Source organism: Equus asinus, chromosome 5 (assembly GCF_041296235.1).
Source record: "Equus asinus isolate D_3611 breed Donkey chromosome 5, EquAss-T2T_v2, whole genome shotgun sequence".
Taxonomy (NCBI): domain Eukaryota; kingdom Metazoa; phylum Chordata; class Mammalia; order Perissodactyla; family Equidae; genus Equus; species Equus asinus.
The window spans coordinates 27,262,755-27,285,276 of record NC_091794.1 but is presented as its reverse complement, the minus strand read 5'-3'; the positions used below and the strand labels follow the sequence as shown (position 1 = coordinate 27,285,276).

At 39.4% G+C, this 22,522-nt stretch overlaps 1 protein-coding gene across 9 annotated transcripts in view; it reads right to left on the bottom strand.

Moving 5' to 3' along the window:
- The window catches only part of SENP5 (SUMO specific peptidase 5), a 45,470-nt gene extending 23,817 nt beyond the window's left edge, over positions 1-21,653 (bottom strand). For 3 of the 9 annotated variants that reach the window (XM_070509114.1, XM_070509115.1, XM_070509117.1), the window contains exons 1-2: positions 17,768-17,787; positions 3,879-5,419 (exon numbers count right to left, since the gene is read on the bottom strand). In XM_070509114.1, coding sequence (XP_070365215.1) covers positions 3,879-5,419; positions 17,768-17,775 — 1,549 coding nt within the window. In that variant the 5' untranslated portion in view covers positions 17,776-17,787. Of the gene's footprint in view, positions 1-3,878; positions 5,420-17,767; positions 17,788-21,054; positions 21,199-21,432 lie in introns of those variants that run through there. The other 6 variants (XM_044771347.2, XM_070509119.1, XM_070509120.1 and 3 more) reach the window with 4 other exon arrangements.
- Positions 21,654-22,522: the final 869 nt, after the last annotated feature.

Here is a 22,522-nt window from a genome sequence, read left to right as displayed (position 1 = left end):
CTTCCTCAAACAAAAAAAAAGAGGTTGATTGGCAACAGATGTTAGCTCAGGGCCAATTTTCCTTACAAAAAACAAAAACAAAATTAAAAAACCATTGATATATCCCGTTCTATTGTTTCCCCAGAACACACCTGCTAAAAGTCAAAGTTCTGGGTCAAAGGACATGCATCTCTAAAACTTCCGAATTTTCTTACGACTTTTGCTGTATACACATACAAGATTTTAATATTTATGGAGTCAAATTGGTATACTTTTATTGCTTCTGAGTTTCCTATATGTTTTAAAATGTCTTATCAATATGAGTTTACAAAAATGGTCTCTTGCATTTCTTTCTTTTTAACAGCTTTGAGCTATGAATCACATACCACAAAATTCACTCCCTTGAAGTGTACAATTTAGTGGGGTTTTTGTATATTCAGAGTTGTGCAATCATTACCACTACCTAATTCCAGAACATGTGCAATACCCCCACAAAGAAACTTTGTACCTATTAGCAGTCAGTCCTCATTCCTCCCTCTCCCCTGCCCCTGGCAACCATTAATCTACTTTCTAGCTCTACATATTTGCCTACTCTGAACATTTCAAATCAACAGAATCATAGGGTATGTGGCCTTTTGTGTCTGACTTCTTTCACTTAGCATGTTTCCAAGGTTCATCCACATTGAAACATCTATCAGTACATCATTCCTTCTTATGGCAGAAAAATATTCCATTGTATAGACAGAGCAAATTTTATTTATCCTTCATCAGTTGATGGACACAGGCTGTTTCCACTTTTTGGCTATTATGAATAATGATGCTATGAACATTTGTGTATAAGTTTTTGTGTATTTGTTTCTAATTAGTTGAATTTTTAATCCATCTGGAATATACTGTAACATGGAAATCTATTTCTTTTCCTTCCAAAGCAGATAGCTAATCTGAGTACAGAATCGTAGATTTTTATATCCTCCCTCATATCTTTTAAAGTTATCTTGTACAGGCATAACTCAGTATTAATATTTTTTCAGCAACAAACTACTGTCATTGGAAAGCCTTCAACTTGGTTTTGAAGAGACTGACTTTCCTTTTACAGTCATATTTCACCAGTTTATGCAATATTTAATACAATTATGAAACACAGTAAGTAAATTGTAATAAGTACAACTGGCTCTTGATAAATATTTAAATCCCCTGAAATGAGCATAATGTGCAATTACATTAGAGATGAGCCAGTACACAGCATTCCATGGAACTTAATATCAGCTAATGCTACAGAAGTCAGCTAAAAGACCATCTACTATACTGATTGTCCTAAATTGATTCCTTTTCTGATTGCTCTATTAACCTTGATAACTCAGGTTTAGTGCTTTTATTTGTTGAACTTATCTCTTCCACTGTGTTGGCTTTCCTCAGATGTTTAGTGATCGATCGTGGGCTCATCTTTACTTGGGTAACTTGCTGGGTAGGGGGAGGGTTGTGATAGGCAGCAGCTGTTGCTCTGCCTTAAACTATTTACAATGGGAATACAGATACTTAGAACCTCAAACTGTTCTGGAAATGCATGTACCTCCTTCTCACCAGGTGTTACAAGGCATGGGGGGAGGGGGAAGAGGAAATATCCTCTCTCCCCCCACCAATCTCCTGTTCTTAGAATTTCAGTGCTGTATGCCAATGATATCTCACTAAAGCTAGCGGGGGAGGGAGGATTCCAGCTTGAGAGCAAATACCCCCCTTGCTGATATGTGGCACAGGCAGAGAGAGATGCTTTTGTTGAGATTCCCCAACCACTCAGTCGTTTACCATGGGTCTCCCCTTTCCTCCCCACCTCCACCACCTCCAGAAACAGGACACCCTCAGTGCTGCGCCATTGTCCTGCACTAATCTTCCGTCTGCCACTGGGGCTCCCTTCTGGACCTTCCCTCTACTTTCTGCCTTGTGGGAGTTTCTCAGTTTCTGATCCACCAAAACTCCCCTCTTTGTTTCTGAGTATGGAGATACATATGTGTTTTAATATATTTTTCACAATTTCTATGGATTTGATAGGAGGAAGAAGAGATTCCATGTGTTTACTTTATCCCCTTAAACCTGGAACTGCTATTGGTTTCTGACAGATATTCTTTACTAAGTGAAGGAAGTTTTCTTTATTACTAGTTTTCTAAAAGATTTAAACACAAGGGTAACTGAGTTTTAATAGGCTTTTTAGTACTTGCTGAGATGCCATGATTTTTCTCCATTAGCCTATTAAAATAATGAATTACATTACAGATCACTAAGTGTGAATTCTATAAAAATTCCTACTTCCTCACATCATGCTACAGTTGTACTATATGTCATATTCAATTTATCAATTGTTTTTGCAAGTGCTACATCTATATTTAAAATTTAATTGGTATTTGTGGGTAAATGCTAATTTTTTCAGGTTTATGTATCATGATTCTGCTAACATCATAATAGGGAACGTCATTCTAGAACAGTATAAACAAGTGAAAATAGTTTTTTTAAAGGTTGCTAGGACTCTGTACTTTGTGTTTTTGTGGAGAAAAACTTTTTTACATACTTAATGGTTGGCGAAACAAAGTGTCCAGAACTGTTTAAACCACCAAGGAGTAACTCGCCTACCTCCCCAGAAAAGGCCATTTATGACAATTTGACATGTCCAGATACAGGCTATACAAATGCATGTGCACACATAAATACATCTAATCATCCTACGTGTGTGCATATATATCTTTTAACAAAATGGCATTATTCTGTTTTGCAACTTTGCTTTTTACACTTTATACAGCTTTCAGTATCAAAATATAAATCAAATTTATTCTTTAACAGCTTCATAGTATACTACTGCCTGGATGTGCCATAACTTATACTGCCACCGATATTTGTTTTGGTTGTCTTCAGTTTTTTACTACCAAGACAATAAGTAATGTCCTTGTATAAATATATTTGTGCTGTTTTATATCTTGGATAAATTGCAAGAAGGGGAATGGGTCAAAGACTGATACTGTCATACTGTCTTTCAAAAATGTTCATACCAACTTACTTGATGTGGTAGATTTTGACAAGATGACTTTTTAAAGCATGATGTAAAAACTTGAAGCCATAAAGTAAAGACAGGTAAGTTCTACTATGTAAGAATTGAAATTTTCTGTTAAACAAAAATATCATACACAAAGTCAGGGTACTGAAAGTTTTCACCTTTTGGGAGGGAAAAATATAAAACTCTTATGACATTTATAATTCAATTTACATGTTTAAAACTAGACTAATGCTAAGGTCCATGAAGGTAGGAATCAGTGTATCCTGCTCATTGCCACATTCCTAGAACTAGCACCATGCCAAGTATGGAGGAGCTTCTCAGATATTAAATAAATAAAATATAAACAATCCAATAGAAAAATAGGCAAAGAACAATTATATACAAAAAAATGGCAAACAAAGAAAAATATGTTCAAACTTTAAACTTAAAAACACAAATTAAAACAACTCTCCCATGATCTATAAGACTGGCAAAGTTTAACAAGCGCAAACTGGTTCAACTTTTTGGAGGGTAATTTAACAACTCTCTTAAAATTTTAAGTGTGAGTATTCTTTCACTATCAATTCTCCTACTAGGAACTTAACTTACAGAAACAACTCTATAAGTATAAAGAAGTAATCTCATTGCATTACTGTTTATAGAAGGAACCAACTGGAAGCAACATAAGTGTCCATTAATCAAAAATTAAATAAATTATGGAACATCTATATAACACGGCAATATAAAAGGCTTCCAGAAGAATGTCTAATTGCTTAAAGGGAAATCCATGTGTGGAAGGAAAAAATAGGACTAGCCTAGAAAGGACAATGGACAGCAAGTGTGGGCTGGAGGGTGGGGAGAATAAAGGAAGAGTGCGTACCAGAAAGGCAGATTGACAGCTGTTCATCATCCACTGGAGATGCTTTTTGACTGTTCTTCCCACCTCCCACTTGATTCTCTAGTTTGAGTCCACTGCACATCAGAGGAGCCTCCAGTGGACTTTTACAGTAAGGGTGGTCCAGCAACTTAGAACTAAGAATGTTCTGCTTGAGAGATCCATCCTCATCCATGTGGCAGGAGCTCTCATTTGGAACAGTCTCTTCGGATACAGGCCCGTCTACACTACTCACAGACTGATCTGTCCCAGACACGGATAGTTTTACTCTGTCATCATTCACAACACTTGTCCGATTTTCCTGACCCAGAGTCATAAGTTCTCTTTCAGTTTCCGAGATAAACGTGTTACTAGAATGGTTTTCTGGTAAAGGGATGTCATGAATCAGCTCTGTACGCTCCCACTTAGGAGAGGAGCAGGGTGACTGGTCCCAGGAGTATGTGGCACTGCCATTCTGTTGGTCAGGGAATGCTTCATCTAAACTAAGCTCTTTGCCCAAGAAAGGGCTTCCTTTAGTGTGGCCATCAGGCACATGAGAGTTCGTTCCCTTCACCACAGCATTGCTGTCCATATCTGGGAAGTATGGTTGATGCCGACAAGAAGGGTCTTTAGGTTCTGGGGAAGGAAATGGGCTGCAACTGCCACCCTCACCTTTCTCCCTCAGGGTCTCTTGATGGTCCCCAGTGACCTGCACCCAGCTCTGCTGGGCTTTTTTTAGCTTGCAAACTTTGTTTTTTGTTCTGAAGTGCTGGGATCTGAGAATCCTGTACCGAAATCTAATCATGGATAATTTCTCATACATCATAAGAGGAGATACTTTTATTCTTCTATGTTGGCTAAGTTGGAACTTTTTTGGAATCAGGGGTCCCCCATTCCCGTGTTGCTCCAGCCCTTGGTAGCAGCCATAACAAAAGCGCTTTCTCTTATGGTTGCTCAAGGTGACCACAATCGTGCCGCTCTCACCTGGACTTTGGCTCTCCCCATTGAACGTCATGGGAAAGTCAGAAGCTTGTGGCTCTGTCCTAGGTCTGTGACCACTGGCCTGACCTAAAACACTATTTGCTGGCAAGTCAGCAACTGCCTTCAAGAAACTTTTCTCTCCGCAGTATTCATGGTCAGAGTTCTTGGCTGATGACAGCAACTTTTCTGCTTCGAGTTTCAGGAGGGTCCTTGAGGAGGAAATGAAGTGTTTAGCGTCCTTTCTTTTCACTTTAGAGGACAACGTACTAACATTTTGAGCAGCCACACTGGAGTTTGTCTTAGCAAAGAGCGGTTCATCCTGGATCCACGTTTTCTGGATTTGAAGGGCCTTCTTTCTGCACTGGAAATGCCTCAAGTGCCTGCTCCACGTAACTGGCCTTCCCAACTTGGCTTTCAGAATGCACAAGTGTTGGTGAAAGTAGAATTTCTTAAAGCCTCCAAACCCAGTGTTCCATTTCTCAGAAAAGGCTAAGTGGATTCCTTTCCTCCATAGACTTTTCCTCTGTTTTTTCATTTTTCTGATGCATAATGAGATCTGGGTGCAGCTGTAAAGAACACAAACAAAAGTTACATTGCTACCCTAAATATAAGGTCATAAAGATACAGTCACAGCAACATAAGCTAGAAAATTGAAAAAAGAGAGCATATGAAGTTCAATTTAGACTATCAGACAAAATAAAATCCTACTTGATCAAGATTTTCCCCACAATGAAAACTGAGGAGGGAAGACATGAGTATTCTAACATGACCCCATTTGCTATACCTGCTTCTGACAGAAAAACGTTTTAAGAATCATTTTCCAAAATGCAATTTCTGATGGAGCAGACAGGGCAGGGAGTGAAAAGAGAATTTCTAAGTGTTGCTTCTCATTAGCTAAGTGACTCTAAGCAAGTCACCCAAATTCTGTGTTCTCATTTGTAAAATGAAGGATGGAGAAGGGAGAGGGTACCAGACACCTTTATACACTGTTTCCATTTCAAAACAATTTGTTCCATACAGCAAATTTCAGAAAGGAAGAGTACATAATTTTGTTCTATTTAGTCATCCAAAGGCAGATATTCAATAAATGCAAGCAATATCAGTATCTCAATAGGGAGACCGGCCTCCTCTTTGTCAGTCAGTCAAAGACTTTCTGAGTGACTATGTGGGGACAGGACTCTATCAGGTTCTCTCAGTTATTGTTTTGGTTTTCAAGCGAATACAGGAAAAAGATCCCCAACCCCCACCCCACACACATATGAACTTCAGGAACACACATGAGAAATGGTAGATGAAACTATCAGATTTATTAAGATTTCCCCTCACATTTAATAAGATCTAAGATTACTGAAGGCTCTTTAGCTTAGAAAGAAAGGCACTAGCCACTGCAGGTGGAGTAGAAGACATACTACACTACAAATCAGAAATACAACATTCTAATTTCAGCTTGCTAATAACTTACTAAGAAAAGTTCTATTACCTTTCTGTGCAGTTTTCTCTGGGGAAAAAAAAGGACTGAACACATGTGTACCTCAGTTTCTTCTCCAAACCCATTAAAATGACAAAAATGAGGTTTTATTTATTTATTTTGGGGGGGGGAGGAAAATTAGCCCTGAACTAACTGCTGCCAATCCTCCTCTTTTCTTTTCTTTCTTTCTTCTTCTTCTTCTTTTTTTTTTTTTGCTGAGGAAGGCTGGCCCAAGCTAACATCTATGCCCATTGTCCTCTACTTTATATGTGGGACGCCTACCACAGCATGGCTTGCCAAGCGGTGCCACGTCCACACCTGGGATCTGAACCAGCAAACCCCGGGCCGCCCAAGCGGAATGTGCACACTTAACCGCTGCACCACTGGGCCAGCCCCAGAATGAGGTTTTAAAGAAAGCAAAAACTCTCAAGGACAAAGAAATTGAAAAAGGAGAAAAGGGCAATAAAACTTCTGAAAGAAGAAAGTAGATGAATGAGTGATAACAGACTTAGCAGGCCAAAAGAACTAAATCTAAGCCAGCAGTACGGGAAACCAAGAAGCAAGGTACAGGACCCTAGAAAGGCTCAGGAATTGGAAGCAACAATACCTATGAGGGTCAGGGTATGAGAGGGGCTGAAAAAGGAAGGACTGGTTGAAGTGTGAAAAGCAGCAGCTAGATCTACCCTGGCAGATAACCAGTTTCATTCTCTGGGGAGGATGACCCAGAACAGTCAGGCATGTCATGCACAACTGAGGGCAGGGGTACAACAGGAAGATAAATGAGTTTACACAGTGAACTCCCTCCCTAACCTCTTTCCCCACTCATCTACCAGAAAGGTTTCTACCCACAAGCTGGAGATCAGTCCCAGGGGAATGGCTAATTCAAAGAGAAAAAAACAAAAGATACTGATATCTGGGGATGCTTCAACTAAACAGGCTTGAATAATTACTCTACAGTGTACCCCAAAGTTTAAGAAGCAATGAGACCCCAAATCCCTCCCCAACTCCACATAGCAGGTAATTCCCCCTCCCTTACCCAAGCCTGGAAGTTTATCCTTCAGAAAGGGTAAAATAGAAGCTCTGCAGACAGGGCGATCCTAGGCACAGTTTAAAGATGGAATTATCTATTGAATATAAGACGCCCAACACTTTCCCACTCATCTCCCAGAACCCTGGCAGTCTGTCTTATCCATCTAAGCAGGAGACCGGGAGAATCTTCTCTGGAGAATCTGACTGGTCCACAAGAAAATACATAAATACAGACAGCCCCCTCACCCTCAAATGGCCCAGCATGGCCTGCAGTATACCTCAAAGTTGACAAGTCCCATCACATGCTCAGAATTTCCAAGCAATTTCTTAGTGGTCATTCTTTAAAATGACAGGATAACCAAGAATCACCAGACTTCTACGGATGAAAAACAGACCAAAACAAACAGATACAACCAAACATTTATATAGTGAAGTCATCTTTAAAAGACCAAGTGGGGGAGGGAAGAGAAATTATTGTTTAATGGGTACAGTTTCAGTTTGGGAAGATGAAAAAGGTTCTGGAGATGGATGGTGGTGACGGCCGCACAACAATGTGAATGTATTTAATGCCACTGAACTATACACCTAAAAATGATTAAAATGGTAAATTTTATGTTATGTTTATTTTACCTCAATTAAAAAAAAACAAGAGAGAAGGAAAAAAAACTAACACTATCCTCAAAGAAGTAAAAGAAAATATTACATCCACTGGGGGAAAAAAGAACAAGCTGTTATCTTTTTAAAAAAAGGAACAATCAAAAATAAAGGAGCCTTAGAAATAAAAAATAGCAGATTCTACACAGAAATCAAAATATAATGTACACCTGAAATTCACATAATGTTATAAATCAATGTTACTTCAACAAAAAAATAGCAGAAATGAAAAACTCAATAGAAAGTAAAGAGCTAATATCTCTAGCATACAGAACTCTTAAGTTGAGGGATAAAGAACAAAAAGCCTGATGGAAAAATAAAAAAAGACATAAGGAAACAATTCACAAGTAAAGATTTTTAAATGGCCCTTAAACATAAGAAAAGATGTTCAATTTCATTCATTAAAAAAACAGGCATGGGGAAGGGGGTGAGCAAAATATGTGAAGGGGGTCAAAAGGTACAAACCTCCAGTTATAAAATAAATAAGTCTTTTATAAGAATGTAATGTACAGGATGACAACTATAGTTAACAGTACTGTATTGCATATTTGAAAGTTGCTAAGTAAATCTTAAAAGTCCTCATCACAAGAAAAAAATTTTTAACTATGTATGGTGATAGATGACAACTAGACTTATTGTGGTGCCATTTCACGATGTATACACATACTAAATCATTATGTTGTACACCTGAAACTAGTATAATGCTACATGTCAAAAATATCTCGACTAAAAAAATGGAAAAAATTATGACAGCACATTTTGTTGGTGGGAGAAAAGGAGCTTTCACACTTTGCTGGTGGGAATACAAACTGATACAATCCTTTTGGAGAGGAATTTGGTAATACCTAACAAAAGTACGAAAGTACTTATCTTAATCCAGCAACTCCACTTTTAAGAATTTACCCTGAAGATACACCTTCAATAATAATGAAAATACACAGTCTTATGTTATTCACTGGCAACATTTTTTGTAATTGCAAAATATTGGAAACAACCTAAATGCCTATACATCGGATAGTGGTTGAATAAACTATGGTCCATCCACACAGTGAATAAGGCTATAAAAGAATAAGGATGAGCTCTATGAACTAACATGGAGTGATTTCCAAGTTGAGTGAAAAAGCAAAGTTCAAATGAGTATAATAATATGCCACCGCTTAGTTTAGCCAAGTGTACAGTTAGAGAGAACAGTCTACACAAGATCATCCTCACTTCTGACACTAACTGCAAGTTCGAGGAGATACCAGAGCCACCCCCAGGTTGGATAATTTGCCAGGACTCACAAAGTCACTGAAAATCGTTAATATTCATAGTTATGATTTCCTACAGCTGAAGAATATGGATTAAAATCAGCCAAGTGAACAAGCACATAGGACAGGGTCCAGGAGAAGCAACAAATGCAGAGCTTCCAGTTGTTCTATTCCCATGGAGTGAGGACAGTGTTACTCTCCCAGCATCGATGTGCGACAATATGCAGAGTTTTGCCAGCCAGAAAAGCTCATCTAAGCCTTGATGCCCTGAGTTTTTATTGGGGTTCGTAGGCATAAGTGATTGCCCACATGACTGCACTCAGTCTTCAGCCCCTCTGGAGATTCACCAATACCAAAGTCATCACCCTAAATCACATCATTGGTCTTCTGGATGGCCAACTCCCATCCTAAACCATAGACTATCTGTGACCGAAGGCCCCCAGGCAAATAAAGACACTCCAATCTGGCATGACATTCCATGGGCTTAGAGATTATCTCCTAGAAGCTAAGGGTACAGGCTTTCTTTTTGGGTAAGGTTAATTTCTTTACTATTCAGCCACCTTTCATAAAAGAAAAAATGAAATATATATGTTATCTGCTTTTTTGTGCCCAAAAAGACAAAATAAAAACCAAAACATGGGGGGCCAGCCCTGCAGCCTAGTGGTTAAGTTTGGCACACTCCACTTCAGCGGCCTGTGTTCAGTTCCTGGGTACAGACATCAGCAGCCTTGCTGTGGTGGCAACCTACATACCAAACAGAGGAACATTGGCACAGATGTTAGCTCAGGGCGAATCTTCCTCGGCATAAAAAAAAAAACCTGAGAAGGATAAATGAGAAACTAATGAGAATGGTTACCTACATGACATGGTAAACGGAACTGGGGTGAAAAGAATGAGGAATAGGTAAATGGTAGAAGGGATCACGGGAGTGACACTTCTCTGAATATGCCTTTATGTAAAGTTCTGACTTTTAGAACCACGTTAATGCTTCATATACTTTAAAAATATACAAATAATTAAAATCAACCAGAATGCAGGAGGAATCCAAAATGAAATACAGATCTAGAAGTGTGCATACACATATATTTTTACATCCTAGCACTGTCTGCTTAGAGGACCTAGAAGAAATAACATCCTAGTAATAGTGCGCACCCCTAGACCTAGATCTTGGATTCTAAATATTATTCTCAACTTAATGAAATGGCTGATTCCAGAGCTGGGGCAGAGGAAGTAGAAGACAAGCCTACAATATCACCGTAGTGCTAGAAAGTAAGTGAGTGCTCAAAAAATAATGACGACATGTCAAAAGGACACAAGAACCAAACTGAAAGGACTCACAATGGCCAAAAAAACTAAGCAATTGAATATATAACGATAGTAATGGATTATAACTCAAGAATAAAACAAACATTCTGAGTCTATAGTGATATAAATAACTGATTAAATAAATAAACAGGGAGAAGGGACAGCTCTTCCTTACATAGAATTTCAAATAAATAAACACAGAAAGAATGATGGAAATAGAAAAGTTAGATTTTGCAACTCCTCTCAGAAATAACTGACTCAGGCAAGAATCATCAATGGATGCTAAAATTAGAGGGGGAAAGTACAATGAGAAACAACATATTTACATAGCCTCAAAGTATCTCCTACAAGACACTTAAAATTATAAGTGGAAAAACTGTGCCTTTCAATGGAAAAATGTGGCAAACACCTTTATCAGGTGATCAAGGTTAATACCACTAGCAATGAGACACATGGACAACATATGCCTCCTAATATGGCACAATGTCATGTGTGTAGTATTCTTGTCAAAAATGTATAACCTGAATTTGATCATAATGAAACAAGAGACAAACCCACACTGAAGGACACTACAGGATAACTGGCCAATACTCTTGAAAAGTGTCAATCAAGGTCATGAAAGACAAAAACAGACTGAGGAAGTGCCTCAGATTAAAGGACTAAAACTAAGGAGATGAGACAACTAATGCAACGTGTAATCCCGGATTGGGTCCTAGTCCAGTAAAACGAAACTGGTGGTACAACTGACAAAATCTGAACAAGGCATATGGATCAGTTAACAGTATTACCAATGTTAATTTCCTGGTTTCGATAATGTACTGTAGTTACATAACACTGGGGAAAAGCTGGGTGAAATGTGTATGAAAATTTTTAGTTTTTTTTGTAAGTTTGGAGTTATTTCACAGTAAAAAGTTAAAATTTTTTTCTTAAACATTTAAAATTTTGAAGAAATCTCCCAGAAAGCACAAAATGACAGAGATTGAAAATAACAGAGAAAGACAAGAATATTAAAGGATGAGGTCACGAGGTCAAATATCCAAATAAAAGTTTCATGAAGATAAACTAAGAAAGTATAGGAGGAGGGAGTCTCAAATACATAATTCAAGAAAATTCTCAGAGTTAAAGGATATAATTTTGTACATGGAAAGAACCTATCACTGACTGAAAACCATACCAAGGCATATCAGTTATGAAATTTCAGAACACCGGGGGCAAAAACAACCTTCTACAAGCTTTAGGAGGGGGAGGTAAATGACGACATGTATATATACACACACATATATATATACACCTATACGTATATATACTATACACATAAAACATATAAAATATAAATATAAAATATGTTTATATACTATAATAAAAATACATTTGTATAATTTTATATAAATTTACATAATTTATATAAATATTTATGTATATACAATCAGGAATAAGAATGGCAATTGACTTCTTAATAGCAAGACTGGAAACTAGAAGAAAATGTACTAATGCTTTCAAAGTTCTGACAGAAAATTAATTTCAATGCAGAATTTTAGACCCAGCCAAATTATCAGTCAAAACTGAGGATAGAGGGGCCAGCCCAGTGGCGTTGTGGTTAAGTTCATGTGCTCCACTTCAGCAGCCCAGGGTTCCCAGGTTCAGACCCCAGGCACGGACCTAGCGCTGCTTGTCAAGGCATGCTGTGGTGGCATCCCACATAAAATAGAGGAAGACTGGCACAGATGTTAGCTCAGTGACAATCTTCCTCACACACACAAAAAAACACAACTAAGGATAGAAAAAAGGTTTTCAGAGATGTAAGTTATCAAAGTATATACCTCCCATGCATCCTTTTCTCTGTGAGCCACAGGAGGAAGTACTCTGACAAATTGAGGGAATAAATCAAGAAAGACAAAAGAATCAGAAAATAAGATGCAAAACAAGAGACAGGCAAGAGGAATACCAAAGAGACTAGTAAAGAAAGATCACAGAGCGACAACTGTGCCTCAGGCCTGGAGAGCCACCAATCCAGAAGGAAGAGGTCAGAAGTCTCCGGGAGGGATGTCTCCAAAAATGTGAAATCGACAGAATTTCTAAAGCATCTGAATGCAAAGACAGAAGCTATAGACAACTGGAAGAGAGCTTGAAGATAAATTAGTAATAAGTACAAAGACCACTAAACAAAAAAGACAATTATTAGTTTCAGGGACCACAGAAAGTTGTACAAGAAAGGAAAATCAGTTGTTATAAATCACAGTATACTGCACAGCTTAGCTGTGACTACTATTTACATAATCGTAATAAGATAAACACTGATCTAACCCAAAGATTCTCAAACAGATATCCCATACCACACCCCAAGCCAACATTTGGAAATGCATGGGAAATTCTTGGTTGTTGCAATGAATTCAGGTTGGTATTGATATTGAGTGCCTGGGGAACACTAAATATCATGTAATGGACAGGATAATGAAGAACTGTCTCATCCAAAATGACAATACTGCCCCTATTGAGAAAAATTCATTCTAGCCAAAATTATGGTATCATTCTACCAGGAGGATTGTTAGGAGGGTAGATAAGAAGTATACATGTATACAGAAGTGAGGAGTAGATGTGGAAGAGAACTAAACTAAACCTTCATCTGCCGTAGTCAACAGACAAAGCCTCAAACTAGGAAACCAAAAGTAACATTACAAAAAGGTAATTTAGAGACGTGCTGTTTATACCACAAGAACAGCTCAAAGACCTGAAAGAGGCTGCCTTTGGGGAATGAAAATGATGGAAAGGGGTGGGATTCTAGGAACTAAGTCGGGAAAGAAGGCTAGAGGTTGCTGCCTTCAATATATAAATTTCCATTTAGTCCCTTTATAAAGCACTGTACCCCACCCTCGACTATGCACGATATCTATCCCCGAGTCCAGAGACGGTTTTACCCTCTCCACTCCAGATACTAAACCTCTAGGTATCCTGTTTACATATATCAGGAGAAGAAAAGGTCAGTTCTGGGAGTACTTTTCTTAAACAGACTTTCAAACAATCACTTATATTTTTTGTCCCATCTTCCCCACCACTTCCACAATACATAACACCACTGATCCTGAAACTTTTAAAAGGTTCTGAAATACGAATATGACTACTTTTTGGCTTTCTCCATCAATCCTCCACTAAATCCTTGGTTTAGGATTCAGCTTTCTCAAGTCTGCTAATCAGTTACCACTAGTCTTTTCTGCTTTCCAGCTTCCAGAATTTTGTTGTTATTCTCACCACTCCTGTTCTTTGTCATTTGGGTTTAAAAAAAAAAACAAAAGACTTCACTGTTTTAATGGAGTTTTCAGGCCAAAGTGGAATGAAATGTGTATGTTCAATCCAGTATCTTTACCATAATATATTGCTGAGTGGAAAAAAAATCAAGCTGTTAAACAATATGTATAAACCCATTTTTGTTAAAAGGAGAAAAATGTGTGCACATTTTGCATATATATAGGGAAAAAAATGTCTAAAACGATTTACACCAAACTATTAACAATTTAGGCCCACAGTTCCTAAACTGTGCATCGTGGCACCCTGGGGTTCTGCAGTGAATTCAGAGGGATGTCATAAGATATTCTAAATTAGAGAGAAAAGTGATATTCTATATCTGTCAAGCACCCCACAAACTACCAACTCAAAATAGGTCAGTTTCAAATTAGATCATGCTATATTCCTTTTGATGACATCATATCTTTGAAAAGCTGGATTTTTGTTGGTTGCTGTAATAAAAAATAAATAAATACTGTGCAAAAATAAATTTGGAACAAGAATTGTGGGTGGCAGTGTTTAATGATTCGAAGGTTTGACAAGTTTCGTAGTGCCCAACAAGTATATACAGTAATTGTGGTTATTTAAGAATGAAATAAAAATACTATTTTGTCTTTTGATTTACGTGTATTTTTTAAAAACAACTATTAGGTTGCTATTTATTAAGTTGTTTAGACTTAATTACTTAATAAAATAAACTGTCAGGCCTAAGGGGACCATGAAAAAGACATTAAAAGAGCTATGAACAGAGAAAGTTTGGGAACCTCTGGTTTAGGGTATTGTATTTTACCTTATTTCTTTATCAATGGAAAAAGGACTTTAAGATAAACAAACTTCTTAACATGAAGTTCAAGTACACCCTCATTGTGTACTACCAATATAAAAGATTTGGGGGGCCAGCCCGGTGGTACAGTGGTTAAGTTTGAGTGCTCTGCTTCAGTAGCCCAGGGTTTGCGAGTCCAGATCCCAGTGTGGACCTGCACACTGCTCATCAAGCCATGCTGTGGTGGCATCCCACATACAAAATAGAGGAAGACTGGCACAGACGTTAGCTCAGCGACAATGTTCCTCAAGCAAAAAGAGGAGGATTAGCAACATATGTTAGCTCAGGGCCAATCTTCCTCAAAAAAAAAAAAAAAATTGCAATTTATTCTTCATAATACTTAAAGGTAACATAACTGCTGAGCAATCTTATCAATAAAATGTTTATTTTATTAAGAATACTACACAAAATGTACACAAAGCTGCATAATTATGAGTCTAATTCTGATTGACAAAGTGGGAAAAAAGCATGTAATTAAGTTCTTAAAAATCCTCCCTAAATTAGAGAAAACTATCTGTACTATGCCTTAAAAAGTTAAACTAATCTCACATATTTCTGGTGGTGGTTGTTATTAACAATGCTAAAATTGTAAAAATATACAAACATCTATCAAATTTCAATTTAATAAATATTGAGTTTCTACAAATATAATGGCACTGAGCTTTCAAAAAATTTATAGTCTAGTGGGAAGTCATTTGAATGAGTACTAACAAATGTGATGCATATAGAAAAGTAAAATTCAGTGTTATGGGAATATCTGGCAAGAGGGTCAGGGAAGACCTCTGAAGAAATTATGTTTGAGCTGAGATAAAGGATGAGAAACAGTTAGTAGACAAAGGGAAAGATAAACAAAAGCCCAGGAGAAGGAATGTAATATTCCAAGGAATTGAAAAAACTTCAGTGCCACTTAAACGAGGTGCTGGAGAGGTAGGCAAGGAATAGAAAAGCTAAATGAACGATCTGCTGTTTACCACTGTGAAGCCACTGAAAGACAAAGAGGGGTACAAGACCTGATGTGTATGCTTGAAAAGATCATTCTACTTGCAATGTGCAGAACCGCTGGGAGAAGCCCACAGCAAAGGAAACGTGATAGGAGGCAGTTACAGGTAAATGGAGGCAAGGTGCAATAGCCGCTTGGATTAAGTAAAACTGGGAGAAGCAGCAAAGTGAATCGACTTTGAGATTCTTCAGGACAGAAATGACAGGACTGTGGGAAAGCCTCTATGTGGAGGATAAGAGTTCTGGTATGAGCTACTGGGCAGATGGTGGTATAATTTACATGAACAAATAGAGAAAGACTGGAGGAAGGTTATACTTGCTATGCCTTTAGTTTTAGACATGTTAGATTTGAGGTAACTGTAAGAAATCCAGGTGGATGCATACTGTTGGATATACAGGTTAGGAACTCTGAAAAGAGGATACCACAGGAGTTCCAGTTTAAGTCACCAGCTTATAATAACCAAGCCTCAGAAAATGTTAAGCTCACCTAGAGAAAATCTGTAAAAAGAGAATGCACCCTAGGACAGTGTCCTAAGGAACTCTAGGATGTAAGAGCAAGGTAAAGGAAGACTACTTAGCAAAGGCAAGTGAGAAGGAACAAGAAAAGAAAGAAAGCGAAAAATCAGGTAAGTGTGGTGTCAGGACAGCTAGAGAAAGTTTCTAGAAGGGGGGAAATGGTTAGTGAAAGGCTGTTGAGAGGTCAAGCAAGATAAAGTGTCCACCTGATTCTCATCACATTTCCAAGGGACATTTTACTAGAACAAAGAGGGCAAAAACCAAGATGGAGTGAAGAAGTCAAAAATAAAACTGCTCAAGGGCTGGCCCATGGCCTAGTGGTTAAGCTGGGCGCAGGCCACTTTGGTGGCCCACGTTCACAGGTCAAATCCCGGGCTCAGACCCATACCACTCATCAGCCATGCTGTGGCAGTGACCCACATATAAAATAACAGGAAGACTGGCACAGATGTTAGCTCAGGGCTAATCTTCCTTAGCAAAATAAATAAATAAAACTGTTCAAGACACCTGAGTAAATGAGAGAGACGGCAGACTTTTTTTTAGTGGAGACCGTTGTACATGTTTAAATGCTGATAAGAGTATTTCACTTATGGACAAAGATGGCAGACTGAACCGACACATTTTAGTTTCACTCTCTCCTAAAACCTCATAAAGATGAGAATAAAGCTATTTTTTTAAAATCTATATACAGTGAAATACCTAGATCTTAAGGGTTTGTTGGGTGTTTTTTTAAAGCAGATGTACATAAAATAGAAGAGAGAACAACAAAAGCTTCTGGAAGCTGGAATGCGCACTGTCTTAAAAACCTAGAAAGTTAAATCTCAAGCTCACAATGAGGAAAGCAATCTGATTTATACAACAGTGCCTCAAAACAGGTCAGGAATTGGTGGCAGCAGGTTCTGTAAGTGGGGTGTGAACATGGTGCTACAAACAAGAGGATTGGTCAAATCATTTAAAAGCCTTCCTGCTCTCCACAAAACCAGCCAACTGTCCCTCCCTCATCCCTGCAGAAGCTTGGAGCATTATTTTCTAGATTAGAACAGAGCTGTCCAATAAAACCTTTGCAATGACAGAAATACTCTGTCCAATATGGTAGCCTCTGGACACAGGTGGTTACTGACCACTTGAAATGCATCTACAAGTAGGGAATGAAATCTTTAATTTTATTTAATTTTAATTATTTAAAGTTAAGGTGCTACGTGTGGCTAGTGGCTACCATATTGATCAGTACAGTTCTAGAGAGTAAAACAAAGGATTTCAGGACTGAAAAACATATGGCCCAGTTGAGAATGAGGGTAACATACCGAAAATAGTTGACTTATATGAACATAAGTGAACATTTACATACTGAATGCTAAGACCCCTTCCTTTCCCTCAATTTAGCCACCAGATTGCTGGCAGCCCAGCTAGCTTATAAGCTCCAAGCAGGAGATGTGAAGATTCTTCTTTGGGGAATCTAACTGGCTCAAGAGAAAAGACAAAGATACTGGTGTTGAAGGTTCTCCAATAAACAAGTCCACCCAGCGCACCCTAAAATTGACAAATCCCAAGCATGCACTCAGAGAACATACAAATTAAAATTAAAAGCAACCTCCACATGGGGTTCCTTTACATTCCTGCCCCTGTATTCTCGGCCATGCTGTTGTATGTTCATGGTCACCAAACACCAACATTCCTTCAAAGATAAAACACACATACAAGGGAAAAAGAAATGAGCTTTCAACTCTTATCAGATACTGACTGACCCTAGGACAGCCCAAAGTCTGAACAATCCTTAAGGGACCCAATATTTGGGTAAATGTTTACAGTAGAGCCACTGTACAGGTTAACTCAAGCATCACTAGGAAAAAGTTCTTTCTCCTGGAGGTAATAAGACAGTAATGAGAATAGCTGTTATGTAGCAAATAAACAGGGGTGGGATTATCTACCCCAGAAAAATGAGACAGAATGAATGATTTATACTATGAAACGATTAAAAACAAAGCAAAAAATAAAAAAATACTCCCCATTGGCATCACAGGGCATGAAAAGGTCAAGATTAAGAAGTGGAGATCTATACATTTATGGTACCTACTGCTGATACTTTCATCACATTCGGCCACCAGATATAAAGTGGATTAAGTATCCAATTTTGGTCTCAAGTCCTTATAGATACAGAAAATTGCCTCAAAGACTAGCAAGTGACTTCTAAACTCTGCTTTTCACTGGGTCTCCAAGCTATTACCACCCCCACTCTGCCTTTGTTTCTATGTTAAACCTGTAATACCAGTTTAGATTAAAATTGCGGCCCTGGGTTCATATTTATCCTTTCTAAATATCTCTACCTGAAAAGTTTGCACTGTCAGAATCTGAAATTCAACAACAACTTTCAAAACTTCAAAACTGAGGTATGTTAGACACAAAAATAAAAAATCTAGAGACTCAGAGACTTGGTTTTTCATCTCAGACACATACCACATGTCTCTCTAGACTCTGAATTCAGACTAGCTATCTGTTAACATGGCTTTTTCAATTAGTGAATTTAGAATGCCCTTTGTCATCTGGTTGTAGGAAGTTAACACACTACAAACAGGGTCATTTTTAGAAAGAAAATAATTCAGCATCTTCCATTAGAGGATTTGGACGTAGGGTTCATTTCTGGCTCTACTACTAACATAGAACAGGAAATACTGAAGCAATGAGAAGGCTATCAAAGAATAACTTGAGAATGAACATATCTCCCTAAAAGAGAGTGTTCAATTCTGCCTGATGGCCTATTATCTTAATAATTCTGAAAATATTACCAAAAGAAAAGTCATGTGGTTTTCACTATAATGGGTAAAAAAAAAAACACACATGAGGCACTGTTACCACCTCATCATGTGATCCTTTTTAAGTGTCTATCAAATTGTTTAAATCGGTAGCATGTACAATTTAACCAAAAAGAGAAAAACATAGTAAAAATTCACGGATAAGCTTAAAACAAATACAAGAGCCTGTAGTTAAATCAGGTGTTTATAGGGCAATTAGAGATGTATAGAGCCCAATTCTCAAACTGAATCCCACAGGAAGTTGGCTAATAATACAAAGTAAGTGGTCATTCATACCAGGATGGAGGAGGGGGAGTGTACAGAGCGCTGGGTTTATGATAAGCCAGAGCAAACACAAAATATTCTTAAATTGGAATTTTTCTGTGGTTTATGAAGGCTTGGCATAAAAAATCTACTAAAAAAACTGATTTATAAAGTGATATAATCTTTATATAATTCTGCCAACAAACAAACCTAAGCAACATTTAGTAAGAACTTATACTGTAAAATCTAAAACTTTGATCAAAGAGTATAAAGGAGTCTAACTGAATAGGAAACTATAAAAATAGAATTACACAGAGCTACTGACTTAAAGGACCTTTTTTTCCTTCTGGGCTCAAGGCACTACAAAACCTGAAATAGTACTATTGATTCAAGTAAGATCACTTGTTAAAGAAAGGAAAAGAAAAAAATTAAGATGGCAACAAACTAATTGGCCATGACACTTCATCTCTCTGAGCCTGTTTATAAACTAAATTGTGAAACCTGATCTACATGTGTTTTCAAGCCATGAGTATCACCTGAGAAGCTTTTTAAAAGCCACAAATACCCTGTTCCCACTTCGGATCTACTGAGGCAGTGTCCAGGCCTCTGGGTTTTTGTTTTGTTTAATTCCCCAACTGATTCTGATGCCCAACCAGGTTTTGGAACCACTGGATTAGATGACCCTCAAAGTCCCTTCCATATCCATGACTTAAAATTCCAAATTAATAATTTCTGTGTCAAAGGACTTGCGAAGATTGCACTTGCACAGCAGCCATCATCATGCTCCACTGAGCAAAGGCAACCATCCTTCATTTGTCTGACCAAGCAACTGTAACGACAGGCACTCCTCACTCAAGTCACTGACTGCATCTCCCTTCCCTCCTCCCCAAACACTTCTCTAACTTGGAGTCTATTAAACTTCAGAGTGTCTGTTCTCTCCAATGCAGAGAAAGGCATCTCCTCAGATTTACTTAGAACTGTAATGTCCAGCACTCAAAGGATTCAAGTTCCTGTTATTTATTCTCTGCACAATTTCAATTAACATGAAATGTTTTAAAGGCAGAGTGAGGGGTCCTGAGAAATACGTGCAAAGAATTCCTTCTAAAGTGGGCCAAGGTGTAAATGAAGCCCCTCCCAGCTTTCTCCTAGAAAGAGGCCACTGTGCAAACTATCTTGAGTAAGGAACACAACTGATTTGGGTCATCCCTCATACACCAATAACGTTTTATCAGTAAGCATGAGACATCCGATTTCCTCTTAATGCTGCCCAACTCAAAGCAGAGACTGCAGTTAGGTTCTAACCACCTATCCTAGTGTGGATCCCTGGCACCTTCTCCATATCAAGCTTAGTTACTCTGGGTAAAAAACATAATTAGGAACCTACCATTAAATGTCCTGGATAGTCTTAAGCCGAGTTTAACTTGATTCTCAAAACACTTCATGATTAACGTCTTGCTTTCTTCACTTCATTTAATTCTCCCAATTAATTTACATAGGTATAAGAAAGCTCCACTTCACATGCGGTTAAAAATGTTGAAGTGTCTAGAATGAGTTTAAAACCACTACCAAATGGCAGGTTAGGATTTCAACTCAGTTCTTCTGACTCTAAGTCTAAAACTCTTCCCTCCCACATCCTCTCCGCACCCCTCCTCCCCCAAAAGAGTGGCCATACAGGGAAATGGGGGTTGATACTGCCTAGCATAGACAGAATAGAAAAACAGACTTCCCACCACCCTAACGTTCAATTGTGCCATACCGGTTCACTAGAACAGGGTCCCAAGAGTGTGGGGGAAGGAACCAAAGGCAGAAACGAAGCACAACTGACCGAACAAATAAAAACCCTTGACTTCAAAGACGGCAGGAGCTGGAGGACCTCTACGAGCCGCTCTTCCTCTCAAATCTGTCCCCAGCTTCAAGAGGTGCAGCCGGGGGCGCTAGCTTTCTCGGCTTCTGCGTTGTACAGCTCAGACTGGAGAGAAAGGGAAGAGGACAGCGGTCCCTCGGGACGAGCTCCCTCCCCGCCCCCAGAAAAGCACAGTAGCGCTGGGGAAGAAATCTGCTGCCACCGGTTCGGGCGTGGGGGGAGGGCAGTGCTCGAGGCCTCCAGGCCGGGGTGCTGAGCTGGCGCGCACTGGCGCGGGAATGGCCAGCGAGCCCGGTCCGTAAGCCATTCGGCGGATCTGACACCCAGGCTCCCGCTTACCTACGGCCCTCGCTGCCGGCACCTGCCCCGCTGCGGGTCCAGACACTGCGGCCGCAGGGACAGCGGCCCCGCCTTGGCCAGCACTAAGGGAAGCCCCGTCTGCGAGGCGGTACTCGGCCTGCTCGCAGCAGCCACGGCCGCCGAGCTTCCCTTGGAGCCGCGGCCGCAACGCCGGCGCTCACTTATAACGTCATCTCCTTCCGAGCCCTTCGGCCCCAGCCCCGCCCACGCGGCCGGGGGCGGAAGAGGGAGCGACGGTCGGGCGCTGGGGGCGGGGTTCTACCTTCCCTCCGCTTCCGGCGGCGCGCGTTTCCCCGCCTCCCGTGACGTCAGCCAGACGCGCGGCGCCATGCCGTCAGTACTCGCGCTGCGTCTCCCACCGGGCGCTTCCCTCCGAGTGCGGACGCAGCTGTAGGGACTGTGTCCTGGGAATTGTAGGGACTTTGCAAAGCGTGTTTGAAGCTTCTGTTTGGCTTCCTCTCAAGTTTTTAACCCCGAAAGGACCGCAGCTATTATATAGCCCCTCCCTCCACTGATCCCTTTTCCCTTTTGCCAAAAGCGAAGGACCATTCTTGCTCTGGATGCACTTTTGAGGCCTGGCCTTACTTTTCTTTGGTTTTCCCATGGGGGTGCTCTAAGCCTTTGGTATTGTATTGTGCCTCTCCATTTGTGCCCCGCCTCTCCTCAGCTGGGAACACTTACTTCCTTAGAAGGGCAGAGACGAGTCTTATTTAACTTCGTAGCCCCAGCTCCAAATAGTGACTGGCGTACAAGTGCTTAGTAAGTCTGTGCAGTAGATCTGTTACTATGTTTCTGGTGAGAGAGGAAAGTGACCGCAACCTGATTAATTGAAGTATTAGTCATTCAACAAACATTTTTTAAATGTGAAGGTGAATTAGCCTTGCTCTTGCAAGCCCTCAGTCTAATTCTGGGGAAGGAGTCATAAATAGATAATTATAATACAATATCATGACAGGCAGAAACATAATAATAGCAGATTTATGGTAGAAGGTGAATTCACTTTTAGACATACTGGATTTGGAATAGTGTGGAGATGGATACGATAGAAGATCAAGGGTGGGATGCTGGG